Source organism: Cricetulus griseus, assembly GCF_003668045.3.
Source record: "Cricetulus griseus strain 17A/GY chromosome 1 unlocalized genomic scaffold, alternate assembly CriGri-PICRH-1.0 chr1_0, whole genome shotgun sequence".
In the NCBI taxonomy this organism is placed as follows: Eukaryota; Metazoa; Chordata; class Mammalia; order Rodentia; family Cricetidae; genus Cricetulus; species Cricetulus griseus.
The window spans coordinates 160,174,910-160,189,925 of record NW_023276806.1 but is presented as its reverse complement, the minus strand read 5'-3'; the positions used below and the strand labels follow the sequence as shown (position 1 = coordinate 160,189,925).

Sequence of the window (15,016 nt, the reverse complement as noted above, 5' to 3'; positions counted from 1 at the left end):
TGAGGAACAAATCCTCTACCAATTGGGCGCCATCGCCAGTTTGGTTTACCTACTAATTAATATTGATAGTACCAAATGATGAGACAGAGAAACAAATGGTTTAAATCCTACATAAGATTGTCTTTTGAGGTCTTAACCCAGGGACTTGGGAATGCTAAGAATTCATTCTATCACCAAACAATACCTACAGATTCATGAAGAAAAAAATTTCAAATGCTTACTGGAGCAGCAAAGTAAAACACAATTCAGAAAACATAAGACATTTCTTAAAAATACCTCTGTGTAGCCAGGCGTTGGTGGCGCACGCCTTTAATCCCAGCACTCGGGAGGCAGAGGCAGGCGCATCTCTGTGAGTTCGAGGCCAGTCTGGTCTCCAGCGCGAGTGCCAGGATAGGCTCCAAAGCTACACAGAGAAATCCTGTCTCGAAAAAACCAAAAAAAAACCAAAAAAAAAAAAAAACCACCTACTGTGTGTGTGTGTCTTTTTCTATCGCTCTCCACAGTTTTGTACTTACTCTGCATATGATATATGTACATGAGTGTGGATGTGTGGATTGTGCACATGTGAAGGTCGAGGACAACTTCCAGAATCAGTTCTTTCCACTTTTTTTCTCAGGGGTCAAACTGGGGCCACCAGGCTCTGAGACAAGTGTCTGGACCCAATGCGTCATCTACCTGCTGACTCCTCGCCTTGTTTTGAGACAGGGTCTCTCACTGAATCTGAAGGCTGGCTGGTCCGTGAGCTCCAGGGAGCCTCCTGTGTCCTTCCTCAGAGACAGGGTCACAAGCACACACACCATGCTTGGCCTTTTATTTCGATGCTGCTGATCTGAACTTTGGTCTTCATACTATGTAATAAGTACTTATTGACTTCCCCAGTCCCACAAAACAATTCTTAAGAGAAACAAATAAATAGTAACTGCTTTTTTAAAAAAAGATTTAACTGGTTTTACACAAGAACAAGTGCAAAAATTTTGGGAAGCATACCATTTCAGAACTGCCAAAGGTGAGTGGCAGGGGGACAGTGAAAAATTAGGGTAATTACCCCAAACAACCAGTCCTATGGGTAAGGGACACTACAAAACAATAATACTCATGGCACGCCTGTCATTACATCACACACAGCAGGACTGAGAGCTCACAACCAACGTGTGCTAGCCAGCAAGACCCAGGCCCTGTTTCAAAACCCAAAGCCAAAGTAACAGAAATCCACAAGAGGAATCAACACCTGTCAAAAAACTCAAAACCCTTTACAAATAGTTTTAAAACTACCTTTAAACAAATAAAATGCTAGCAGTATGTTTTCCTTACTTGCCTTGGCAATTACCTCTCTAGTGTAGCTTCTAGATCAAATTCTGTCAGAATAAAACTTTCAAAAAACTCATTTGACTTGTTAGGAGATGCTGATTCTCCTTCAAGGTTTGTGCCTCAGGATTAGCCATCCAGGTGACTGACAGCACTGTAACACCGTGAGCACACCGTGAGCACTAGCCATTGTCTCAGAACTCAAATCTGACAGTGAGAACTGTGGGCACAATTAAGAACGGCATTGTGAGAAATGATGGAAACTTGACTTTGAATGGGAAGGGCTTTAAAACGGTCACAAGACAAGAGCCTGAGCTGCATTCCACATGAGCAATAGAAGCTATGGAATATACTTATTTGTTGATTTTTGTGACAGGGCCATGTTACATTTTAAATTGCCAAATGACATAGTAGGTTAATTTTTACTGGTTTTAGTATCCAGGACAAGATGGAGAAGACAAAAGGGACAAAGCTATTATTGTGACAAATCAGGCCAGAACTTTAAAGGAGCTTTAAGATACAAGGGGGAAATCTAAGTGACAGGGTGGTTATAATCAGTTATGGGCTGAAGGGGAGTCAACACTATGGAGGACAGAAAGGGTTCAGCATTCACAAGTTTTGAAAACTGCCTCACTCTTGTCCTATAGATTTACTTCAAAGGGTAGAAGTCCTATTTACTTTAATTATTCTTATAAGAATAAAGTAAAAGAGACTTTGAAATCATAAATCAAGAAAGTCATTAAATAAAAATATTACTATCATTCTAGATTCTTTACTTCCAGTTACATTACCAGATAGCTTCTCCTTCCTACATTTAGGTGGCTTTGAATAAGATATTAAAATATATAATTCTTAGTTCCACTACAAAATGAGAACAAAAACTTCAACACATCCAAAAGGTGGCATGGCTCAGCTGAAAAAACAGACAGGGAAATATACAAATCAGACACACAGAGTAACAGGAACAAAACACTGCTTGCTCAGCGACTGAGAGAGATGTCAGGGGTCTGAATGAGGGTGCCAGGCCCGAAACTCAGGCCTGAGAACACCACCAGAAGACCTGAGTATGAAATGACTGCAGCCTTGGAATCACTGAAAATAACTCCTCCAGGACTGGAAGCAGGAATTGAAGAAGCTGCTGTTTTCAGGAAAGAAAGAACCCACCAATAGGCCGGGCAGTAGTGGCACATGCCTTTAGTCCCAGCACTCGGGAGGCAGAGGCAGGCAGATCTCTGTGAGAGCCTGGTCTACAAGCGCTAGTTCTAGGACAGCCACCAAAGCTACAGAGAAACCCTGCCTCAACATGCCCCCCCCCCCAAAAAAAACCACCAACTCCAGAAAGAAAAGCCAAAGTTTGATTTTGTTTAACTCATTTGTCCAAAGCATCTAGTTCATAGAATTAAAAAATGAGGACTGATAGGAGACAGATGAACAGCCACTGTCTAAAGTAGCCCTGGTCCTTGCTTACACTGGCTGTCTACATCTCCTTGTCCTTCCTCCAATCTAAGTCCAGAACAGGAAATAAAACTGAGAACACATACACAGAAAGATTTTATTTAGAAGATGAAAGAAAGTGGGAAAAGCATTTGCTAGTCTGTAGGTCCAACAATAACTTTTAATTACTCTTACTATCTCTTCTTATAATGTCTATGGAAAATTTTCTTATGAAGTGCAGATAAAACACTTGGATGTTTTTCTAGTTATTGTTATACCAATCTTATATGGTGGTGTTGTCTATGATACATTTATTTTCTATCCGTTATTTTATTGGCCGTACAGACACTTATTTGATAGTTAGAAATGTTTTCCTAAAGAAATGTAGAAAAGTTTATAGTCTATTGTAAATCATTCTCAAGTGTTCCAGAACTGCTCTGTATTGCTAAGTGTAAGCTATGCATACTCAATTGTTTTGCACACCCCTTTCTAATAGTATTCACAATTGGCAGAGAAAAGATCCAAGAAGAGGGTCAGACACAGTGTCAGTGAGATCTCAGCAGTGAGCACATCGATAGCTCTGTTCAGCATATTAATCTGAATAACAAACCAAATTTTAGAAAGTTATCTCTTAGGCTTCATCTGTATTGCTTCCAGTAGTGTACCTGTATTGCTCCCATTATAAGAGTATACAGAGGCAGAAGAGGGGAGCATTGGTAGGCACCTGCCTAGCATACGGAGGACCATATAGCAGAGCATATGTAGGGATTCCCGATTACCATTACAAAATGTATTTACGATGAATTTCAAATGCTCCTTTTCCAAAATGGTTTTTAAAAGTAGGAGTTATAACAACCCAAGGTTAAGATGCATTATGTAACGTGCACCCTGGTATGATCATGCTAAAGGGTGAAGGGTAGCTAAGTAAGGTAGTTCACTCACACATTCACTCTTACCTTTATCATTTCCAATGTGAGAGCAAAGTGTCTGGGTCTTAGACACCAGTTTACATGGAAAATGTAGTGGTGAGGCATTGAACAAAAGCCTGCATTTGGTTCCAAGGGATGTCCATGCTTAATGAAACAAAGCACTGTGCCTAATAGGTTCTAAAATCTTTTTGTTTTATTTTGTTTCTCAAGGCGGGATTTCTCTTTCTGTGTGTAGCCCTGGCTATCCTGGAACTTGCTCTGTATACCAGGCTGGCCTTGAACTCAGAGATCCACCTGCCTCTGCCTGAGATTAAAGGCATGAGCGACCACCACTGCCTGGCTGGGCTCACAACTATCTATAAAAAGGATCTGATGCCCTCTTCTGGCATGCAGATATACATACATGCATAGCACTCATACATAAAATATAAATAAATTAAATTTTAAAAATTATGAAAATCTAACCAACTAATTGCCCCATTAGAACTGACCAGCAGCAAGTTGACCCACTGTTTGCTATAGCAGGGTGTGTTTCAATTCTGAAATTCTACCATGGGTATTTCTGAATTCAAAGTGTAACAGGCAAATTTTGATTGTTGAAAGGAAGATCATATTCAGACAGCAACGTAACATAAAAAAATTAAAGATACCCTGAAAACTACATGTGAATCGCTGAGCAGTGGCCCCTCTTTCTCCATGTAGCTCGACTCTCCAGTGATTAGATGCACGTTTCCTTTCATGTCCTCTACTGGGCTCTGACAGGCTGTGCTTTCTCCAGGAGTCAATGCCTTTGCAAGAGTGTCAAATGCCCTGTAAGGAAGCATCAGAAGCTGTGAGCCTGGGCAATCTCCAACAATAAAATGAAATTCTTATACAAAATCTGGAGTTACCATTTAAGTCAAGGGGCTGTGGGAATAGTTCAGTAGTAGAACACCTGTCTAGCATAAATGAGGCCCTTGGGTTTAGTACCCAGGACTGGGAGGCAGGGGAGTTAAGCATAAAAATTCTTTTGCAAATAGGGCTGGAGTGTGGTTCAGTGGCAGAAGGCTTGTGTAGTATACTACAGGTCATCGGCTCCACCTCCAGCACCACTGTCAGGAGGGGTATGCACACACAAAGCAAACAAACAACAAATCAGGCTTCAGAAAACAGTTTTCTTGCATGACAGACAGACTTTGCATTTCAGTGACCTCTGTGATTACCTCCAAAACCAAGAAATTAAACTTAGCAAGAATAGTGTGAAATATTATATATTGCCATATTATCAAGAAGTTACCATCTCTTTAAGTATGAGAGAATTCCTCATACGTATTCTTTCATATACAACTTATTTATGTTGACTTTGCTGTATCAAACACAAAACTGATTCAGTGTTGACCTGACTTAAAAATTCAGAGACAATTTTTACACTTGTGGCTACTTAGTGAAATGCACACAATTAACAATTTAAGATTAAGAGGATAGATAACTAGAGTTACCAAGTAATTATTCAAAACAGTTTCCCATACTGTTAAATGATACATTTTCTAGAGTTCCTTAAATGAAGTCATATGCTCAGCCGGGGTGTTGGTGGCACACGCTTTTAATCCCAGCACTTGGGAGGCAGAGGCAGAGGCAGAGGCAGAGGCAGGCCCATCTCAGTGAGTTCAAGGCTAGCCTGGTCTACAGAGAGAGCCAGGATAGGCTCCCAAAGCTACACTAGCTCCCTTCTTGAAAAACCAAAAAAAAAAAAAAAAAATGAAGTCATATGCTCAACAATTACCCAAGGCTCTGAACTGTGGTTTTCCCCTTTCTAGTCTTTATACAGCGCTGCTGTCAATCAAGCCCAGAGCCTAGAGCACACCAGGTGAGCACTCCAACACCACGCAGTCACACCCCAGCACAACATTAAATATTTAAATAATAAACTAAGTCTAAGAAAAGATGGAAGGAATTTCATCTCTGCATTCTAAGTATTAATATTGACAAGATAAAACCAAAATCTGATTCTATTTTCCTTAAGAAAAATTTAAAATTGTAGTTATTTCAATGAGATCTTCGACATTTATCTTTACCAACAAAAATTAGTGGTGGTTGGGAAATAAAGATGTCTTCGTAGGAAACATGTTTCGTTCTATATACAAAGAAACATCAGACCCCAACTGTCATTTAAAATGAAGGAACTTCCTTTTAAAATGAAGGAACTTCATTTTAATATATACTTACTGGTCGGGAAACTCATAATGGCATGTGTTTGGCATGTTGCACTAAAGGCAGATTTTCAGTTAAACCTTACTATGCCTTATATTTTTCTATTTATTTCTTATAGAAATACTTGTTTTCGGAAACTTTTATAGACAGACATTAACACAAAAACATTTTTATCAATTCCAAATGAAGTTTAGAAAGATGGGACTGGACTTTACCTTGAGACATCACCGTTGATCTGAATGTCTTGATGAAACGCACAGAAGGACGTGTCACCATTCCGTAAGCTCTCCGCCACAGGCATATTATTACTACTGTAAGAAAGGTCTTTAGCTTTGCCGAGATTTGCTAATGACGTGACCACACTGGCCAATGTGCTTAAGTCTCCCTGACACGATTCAACCTTTAAAAAAAGAGAAAGCACTAAAATTTTGCAAAGTGGTACTGCTACATTTTAAAACCTTAAATATCAAGTTCTAGGTCATAAAATACTAAAGGAAAAGCAAATTAATAAATGAAATTGATGAACATAACAGCTCATTTCTGTATTCCCACCATTCAAGAGGCTGAGGTAGTAGGACTGTCACAAATTCAAGGCCAGTGTGGGCTACAGAGTGAGAGCCTGCCCTTAAAGAAAAAAAGAAAACTCTTAAGGAAAATATAGACTTAAAAATAGGTATAAGCTCTTAAAAATATTTATAAAAGTTTAAAACAAAAATTTTACTTACTAGCTACCTATCCAAGTCATAGTTACTTCCTCTATAAATGGGTATCAAATTAGGTAATAATTCTTTTTAGTACTAATTATTTAGTATTGATGGGGGGAAAACTTCCAAAACTTCTCTTTTTAAGATTAAAAATTTTAATTTTATGTGCATGGGTGTTTTGCTTGCATGGAAGTCTGTGCACTACATGAAGCCTGGTGCCCTCAGAGATCAACAGAGGGCATTGGGTTCCCTGGGGCTGGAGTCACAGATGATTTTGAGCCCTTACTGCTCCTGTAGAGGACCCATGTTCAATTCCCAGCAACTACATGGTCCTCTAGAGGAGCAGTAAGGGCTCTTAACCTCTGGGCCATCTCATCTCTCCAGCCCCAAAGATTTAGTTTTACTTTTCAAATAGTGTGTAATTGTGTGTATTCTTGTGGATACATTCATAGGAGTGCAAGTGCTTATGGAGGCCAGGAAAGGGCTCTGGATCGCCTGGATGGGAGTTACAGAAAGTCGTCAGTCACCTGAGGGAATGCTGGGACATGAAGTCAGATCCTCTGTAAGAGCTCTTAGCCACTGGGCCGTCTTCCTAGCCCCTCAAAATGTCTTCCATAACAAACTGGCATAGAATCTACATTAAGAGTAGTGAAAAGGGGAAGGCAAATTTATTACCAAACAGACTCCCTAAGATGTTGCTGTCTTAAATGAAACATAATGGGCCAGACCCAGCACTAGAACAGGAGGAAACTGATCCTTTGTCAGGGTTTATTTATGTTTTCTTCTTCCCAGAGTTGAAGAACCTCCTACTCATGCTATTGGTCTCTTAACGACATATCACACCCTTTCCCATTGTCTGCCAATAAAGAATACTAGTCTTTATGCAGTGGCTGGCCCTCTTTTGAAAAAAGCATTCTCTGTGCAATCTTTAGCTAAAATCACTGTACAGGAAGAACAGCGAAGGTCTTCACTTTGAGCTCTCGATCTTCAAAGCAACGACTTGACACTCAGCAATGTCTCTTGGCGACACATGAGCTTTTGGAATTACCATGTTCAGTGAAAAGGTTTTTATATACCTAACACTTTAATATATTCAATGCTTTTGGGGCTGGGAAGATTGGTCAGCAGTTAATGTACTGGGCTCACAAGCAGTAAGCATCAAGACTAAACTTCAGACACCTAGATTCTATGTAAATGCCAGTGGGCATGTGGTCTCTCTGTAATGTCAGCTCTCTGCTGGAGAGCCATATCTGTGGGTTCAACTGAGATCCTGCCTTGATGAATAAGGTGAAAAATAATCAAATCAGCCTCCCAACATCAGCCTAGGGACTTCATACACATGTGTACATGTACACACATGCATGAATATACAAACATGCACACACACACACGGATGTATACACACACAGAGGCACATAACAATAACTCTTTTAATGTTTAAATTATCCCATCCAAATCTAATAACAAGACCTTTAGGTTTTTTCCTTTTCTATTATTTTAAAAGATTTATTTATTTATTATGTATACAGTGTTTTGTCTGCATATTTGCCTGCACACCCAGAAGAGGGCACCAGATCTCATTACAGATGGCTGTGACCAACCATGTGGTTGCTGGGAATTGAACTCAGGACCCCTGGAAGAGCAGCCAGTGCTCTTAACCTCTGAGCCATCTCTCCAGTCTCCGACCTTTAGTTTCTTTCTATAGCCTACTATAGCCTTTAATTTGTTCCTGTCTGTGTGTACACGATTTGTTTCTTTCTTTTTTTTTTAATGCAGAGTCCTGATATGTCAATCAGGGCTGGTCTGCTGCTTTCTACAGTGTAGCCCAGGCTAACCTTGAGCTTGTGATCCCTAGCCTCTGCTTCCTGAGAGTTGGAATTAGGTGTGAAACATGACATCTAACACATATAAACCATTCTGAATTCTGAAATAATATTGGTGTTTCCTTTGAGGTTTCATTCATTTTATTAACTCCTTAATTTATATGAAACATACTTTGGTGAATAAGTAGACAATAATTTTCATGCCCTCAAATAAATTATTACCAGTGTTTGTAAATCCTTTTTGATTTTTTTAAAGATTTTTATATACAACATTCTGCTTCCATGTATATCTGCACACCAGAAGAGGGCACCAGATCTCATTAGGGATGGTTGTGAGCCACCATGTGGTTGCTGGGAATTGAACTCAGGACCTCTGGAAGAGCAGTCAGTGCTCCTAACCTCTGAGCCATCTCTCCAGCCCCATTTGCAAATCCTTAATGAATATCCTACCCACTAGCAAGTTCTTACATGACACATATGTGTGTGTGTATATATATATATATATATATATATATATATATACAAATATATATATATATATATTCATTCACAGAATGACTATAGTTTGACTATGACTATAACATATATGTATATTATGTATGCATATACATATATAACATTAAATATGTTCATAAATACACACATATTTGTTATATATGTACACATATAATATACATATATACGCATATATATTTATTAATCTGTTAATCCTGTCCAATAGGAATCCTCATCCATCTTCAACAGAATGGCCCAGCACACACAGGCTACAAAGAACAGGAACCTGCTGGACTGCAAAGTCCATGTTCCTAGCCAATTAGCCTTCTTATATAAGAATATGAGTGCCAGATGTTGGTGGCACACATCTTAAATCCCAGCACTCAGGAGGCAGAGGCAGGCGGATTTCTGTGAGTTCCAGGATAGGCTACAAAGCTGCACAGAGAAACCCTGTCTTGAAAAACCAAAAAACAAACAAAAAAAGAATAAGTAATTAGTATTTTTTAACTATTTTAATTTTTTTTGTGTTTAGGTTTTGTATTTAGAGACAGGGTCTAAGTATGTAGCCCTTGCTGGCCTGGAAGTCACTGTATGTACACCAAGCTGGCTTCAAACTCATATAGATCCTCCTGCCTCTGCCCTCTGAATGCTGGGATTAAAGGCTTTGTTCACATATTCTGCTAGATATTTTAATATTTATCTAAAACTAAGAAGGGTAAATATTCCTTTCCATGAGACAACATATCTAACTAGATTTCAAAGTCTCTGCCACTGGAGATTCTTAGGAGTGTAACATGGAAAAATCTCATCTTGTGATATGATATTTGGGGCCATGTGTTAGGTTTTTGCATTGCATTTTTCTGATGGAGGGTTGTCCTTCTGTGTATATATTTCTCTTATTGGTTGATGAATAAAACACCGAGGCCAATAGAGGCAGGGAGATAGGTGGGACTAGGAGATGAGAATTCTGGGAAACATAGGCAGACAGCAGTTGCCATGTGAGAAAAGAATTAGAGGTCCAGACCCTTCTCTGGTAAGGTAAGACCACGTAGAAATACTTAAATTAATAGAAATGGGTTAATAATTAAGACAGAGCTAGCCAATAAGAAGCCCAAGCTACCAGCCAAAAGTTTTATAATTAATATAGCATCCATGTGTTTATTTGGGGCTGAGAAGGGCGGTGGGACCTGCCACGCCAGAAAGCTCACGCTACATTTTTCAGTGCTGAAATTGAACCAAGGACCTCATGTATGCTGTGTACATCCTTCCACTGAATGATGCCCTAGTGTTTTGGCTATGAGTGCTGCAAAGCCAGTGCAGGTGGAAGAAAGTCCTATCTCAGACACTCCAAATCTCTTCAGGGCCAGCAAGACAGCTCAGAGTGAAGGCACTGGCCACTAACGATGATACTTGAGTAGGACAAGATCCCATGTGGTGAGAAGGGAGAACCAACTCTAGAAAGTTGTCCTCTGAGCTCCATGTGTGTTGTGGTGTACACACACACACACACACACACACACACACACACACACACAAACACAGCAAATAAATGTAACAAAGTAGATTAAAAATCTTTTTTAGGAAAACTTTTTTCTTTTCTTACAGAAAGTGAACACACTTCATCTAAATAGAGAAAACTTTTAGGGCTGGGGAGATGGCTTAATGGGCAACAGTGGCTGTTGTGCCAGCATGAAGAACTGAGTTCAAATCCCTGGTATGCACATACACATCCATGTGACTGCAGGGTCCTGTAGTCGCCGCACTCAAGGGAGAGAAAACCTGGATGGTTGCTGGGGGTCCAACTGGAACATCAAATTCTGGAACAAGGCAGACAGTAATATAGCAGGGCATCTTCTAGGGCCTTTGAGAACATGAGTGTGAGGATGCCCACAAGCATGCACACATGTGTGCACACACACACATAAAAATCTTTTTTTTAGACTGTGCAAAACAAAAGATCTGCTGCAGTCTCAGAAGAGTCTAGATGACTTGGATGTGTAGTCTGAGAGCACATGCAATCTCATTCCTACTCCGAACCCAAGACCCACAGAAATGCCTAGGAAACACAGTGGCTCCATATCTTCCTTAGATTCAAATGAGTGTTTTGAATGAGGTATGCCAAGACTTCTCTTTAGTTGGAGAATCAAGCATTTGGCATTAATTAATCTAGCAGGGAAAATAAGTGGAACAGAGGTAAGAATTCTGTGCTACTCTCCTGCAACTGACCCTCAAATCAGAGTGCAGACTGGGCTGGCCCCACTTGCAGCCACCATCCTTCCTTTAGCTTCCAAGTCGTTGGGGTTACAGGAAGTGTATCATTCATTTTGTTTGGTTTGGATTTTGCATAAATTAGTTTTCTGGTAACTTTTATTTCAAGGGGAAAGAAAAGAAACTGGGAACACTTTTCATCTTGGTTGCTTTCATGTTAAAGATAAAATTTTAGTGGCATGGTGAAGAACTTTATCAAGTAATTTTAGCTTTAGAAATAGGGATTAGGGACTGGAGAGATGGCTTAGCTGTTAAGAGCACTGGCTACTTTTCCAAAGGTGATTAGTTCAATTCCCAGCAACCATATGGCAAGTTACAACCATCAGAAACAGGTTCTGATACCCTTTTCTGGCACACAGGTATACATTCACACATACATAAAATATACACATAAATAAAATCCTTTTTAAAAAGGAAACAGGAATTATCGCTCAGTAGTAGAGCAATGGGGCTAAGGACTCAAAACTCCAATACCACAGGGATAGGCAGTAGGGGGGGGGTCTTTAACTTGCACTACATACCTTATCTGGTGTCATTAGCATAGTTGGTTCTGTTTTTATTCCAGATTGATGAATATTCACGAACATTCCTGAATCCAACAGTCCCGTTGACCTGTAATGAATGAAGCCGAAATTTTAGTCTTACTTGATCTGGGGATGAGAAGCAAATGACCAGCTTAACGTCACCTATATGGCACCTGGGGGTCTCGCCATCTGTCACAAAGGTTGGAGTGGCAGCCAGCGGGCTTCGCAGGTCTTTTCGGATGTAGATTTTTTCTGTGGAAGCTGCACAGTTAGAAGATTTTTCTCGGGATACTTCAATGGGTTTTCTTTCACACTGAACGGCTGTAAAAACACATTAAATTATTATATTACAATACAGACTTTACGGAATTCATAAATCTAAGCTTCCTATCATCAATATGCCTAATGAGAGGGAGACACTGCTTCCAAATGAATTTCAAACGCAGCCGTCAAGGCTTTACAGCATCTATTTTACACTCAGTAATGGTGCTCCCTTTTTGTAGAAACTGGTCAATTTACACTTTATTCTCATCTCTTATTTTGCCACTTCTTAAGAACCCTCACAATCAAGAAGGAAGAACTGAATGAAGGGAGATGTCTCTTATGCACACAGAGTTAAAGAAAAAGAAACTCATCAGTTGAAGATAATACTAATAAAGAAAAAGGTCAGTTAGGATCTTTGCAGTTAAGAAATAAGTATGCAACAGACAGAAGCTCATCTACACAATGTGCAGTATCTATAGAAACTTCACAGTACCTAAAGAGGAGGCAAGACATTTCTGTTAAAAGTGCATTTTCTTTCGGGATGGAGGGGAAAGCAAACTGTCAGAAGTCAAAGCTCAGCCACCTGTTAGCTGTCTGTCCTTTGGTGAGTTTTCAGCCTTTCTCTGTGAAGGTGTTATGTGTTAATGGTCTAACCAGCCACAGAGGACTGCTATAAGAATATGCCAACACATGCGTAAGGAGTGGAGCGGCTTTTGGCACATGGACAGTTCAATCAGGACAGGCTGCTGTTACCAAGATCATATTTTGGGCATCAGTCACAAAGCACATGGGTGTCTAGCTGCTAATGATAGTTTTTAATTTTAGAATGTAACATTGACAATGCCACAGAGAACTTAGGAAAGACAACAAAATCACTAAAAATTCTATTATGCACATTAAAAATTTTAAATTCTGAGACAACTTACAAAAATCATTTGGGCACTATGTGCCAACTGGAAATTGTGCTTGTCACAAGAGTATTAAAAATATTTGTTTATTAAATAATAAATACATATGGATATATTCTACTTTTGGTTGAACAACTAAGAATTAAAAAGCACGTGTCACAGTTTGCTGCTGTGAATGAATTTTGAGAGTTTGCTGGATTCTTACAAACATTCCTCTTTTAAAGCAAGTACGTACAGTCTTGTTTCATCCCAAATGCGATGCACCGCTGTAGCCGGCAGTACTGACATCGGTTTCGGTGGTGCTTGTTGATTATACAGTCTTTGGATCCGCGACAGGAATATACTAGATTTTTTCTGATGCTTCTTTTAAAAAATCCTTTGCAGCCTTCACAAGTTATTGCTCCATAGTGACGTCCTAGAGATGAAATGTTTAAGAAAATACAAAAACATACTATAAATTAGAAGTGAAATAAATCCTGCCTTTTCTATTAAAATAACACATAAAATAAAATTGTGATTGAGATTCTGACAAAAAAATTTTTGTAGCATTTATTTAAGTAGAGAAGTAAGCAGCCATATCCTGTGGTAAGTTTAATGATATATAGTTTTGAATTTTATAGTGTAACATTAAAAATTAGAGAACTTAGAAGCAAAGCCATCATCAAAAATTCTATTATGCACCAATTAAAATTTTTAATCCTAAGAAAGCTTACAAATTATAGTTTTGTCATAATATAACAGTATCTTTTCCCCTCTCCTGCTGGGGAGTGAATACAGCACTTGTACATGCTAGGCAAGCATTCTACCACCAATCTGTATTCTCGGCTATAATAGACACTAATATTACAGCTCCAGAAAAATGGAAAATGCTACCTAGTACTGGAATTATAATAACCTTTCTTTGTGAGTTTCACTTTGAAAACTTCTTAATACAGCTTTTAAAATCTGGGTCTAGAGAGATGCCTCAGTGGGAAGAGCACTTGCTACCCAGGATCAGTTCCTAGTACCCACCATCTATCTGTAACTCAAGTTTAAGGATTGGATACCCTCTGTTAGTCTGCAGAGGTATCAGGTGCACATAGTACATACAGATACAGCCAGGCAAATTGCTCATACACTTATTACATTTTGATGAATTTGTTATTTCACCAGTTGTTTGTTTTGTATAACATTAACAAATTACACATACTTGAGAAAGTTCTTTTTTTTTACATTAGCACAATATAGCAATTTATTTAGATGGTTAAAATGAATTCAAAGGGAAATAAAGACCAAAAAATCATACATACTACAGCAGTGTGTCATGTATTACAGGATATAAATGAATACACCTGGTGGTGATCAACTAAAGAGGAAACTAAATATCCCAAATACAGCACTCAACTGTGCTTGCTGCTCTGACACAACACTCTTACAGATCTATAAAAGGTGTCAAAATTAGTAGCTGTAAAATCAATTCTTGCATGTTACTTTAGCTTAAAAGGTCTCAGAAAGATATCTGAAACACCAGTTTTGACAATTGTAATGTCAAGGATACTTAGAACAAGAAAAAAATTCTATAATACAGGAGAGTCCATATATATATGTTGCTGACCTCTGTTGCAAGATTGTACAAGGTATGTGCAAAAACTAAATCTGTCCAAAGGTCCATACTATCGCAGGGTCAAGCTTCTGCTAGGTAAACTAGATATAGCATTTATCACACAGCAAGGGCAACACTAAAAACCAATCTATGATGGGCACACAGTAACAGTGTCAGAAGCATCACTTGAGGTCTAAAAGACTGTATAAATATACATTTCAACTATTGAGGGAGAGTTCTAATGGAAGTTTTTACAATAAAATTTCAAAAAAAAAATTAACAAAAGCAAGCTGGGCTCTTGAACTCTGCCCCACTGACACCTGTGCATATGTATTAGCAGACATTAGTGTGTACTTCTCACAGGACGCAGTGATCAGAATTAAAATGATGTATCACTGAACACACAGACCTGACTGAGAACAGCCCACCTAGGTCTTAGAGCCAGACTTTCCCAGCACACCCCATCTGATCTCAAACACTAACCAGTCAGACATGGTTCATTCCTGGATGGGGAAATAACTAAAGTAGATATGCAGAACTCCAAATAAAGGTTGACCAAAGAATCTCCTACGTCAGCAATTCAATTTACT

At 39.0% G+C, this 15,016-nt stretch overlaps 1 protein-coding gene across 2 annotated transcripts in view; it reads right to left on the bottom strand.

Moving 5' to 3' along the window:
- The window catches only part of Nr2c1 (nuclear receptor subfamily 2 group C member 1), a 56,101-nt gene that overhangs the window by 24,360 nt on the left and 16,725 nt on the right, over nucleotides 1–15,016 (bottom strand). For both annotated transcript variants that reach the window (XM_027392648.2, XM_027392649.2), the window contains exons 5-9: nucleotides 13,080–13,259; nucleotides 11,846–11,993; nucleotides 11,670–11,760; nucleotides 6,074–6,258; nucleotides 4,319–4,478 (exon numbers count right to left, since the gene is read on the bottom strand). In XM_027392648.2, coding sequence (XP_027248449.1) covers nucleotides 4,319–4,478; nucleotides 6,074–6,258; nucleotides 11,670–11,760; nucleotides 11,846–11,993; nucleotides 13,080–13,259 — 764 coding nt within the window. The remainder of the gene's footprint in view (nucleotides 1–4,318; nucleotides 4,479–6,073; nucleotides 6,259–11,669; nucleotides 11,761–11,845; nucleotides 11,994–13,079; nucleotides 13,260–15,016) is intronic.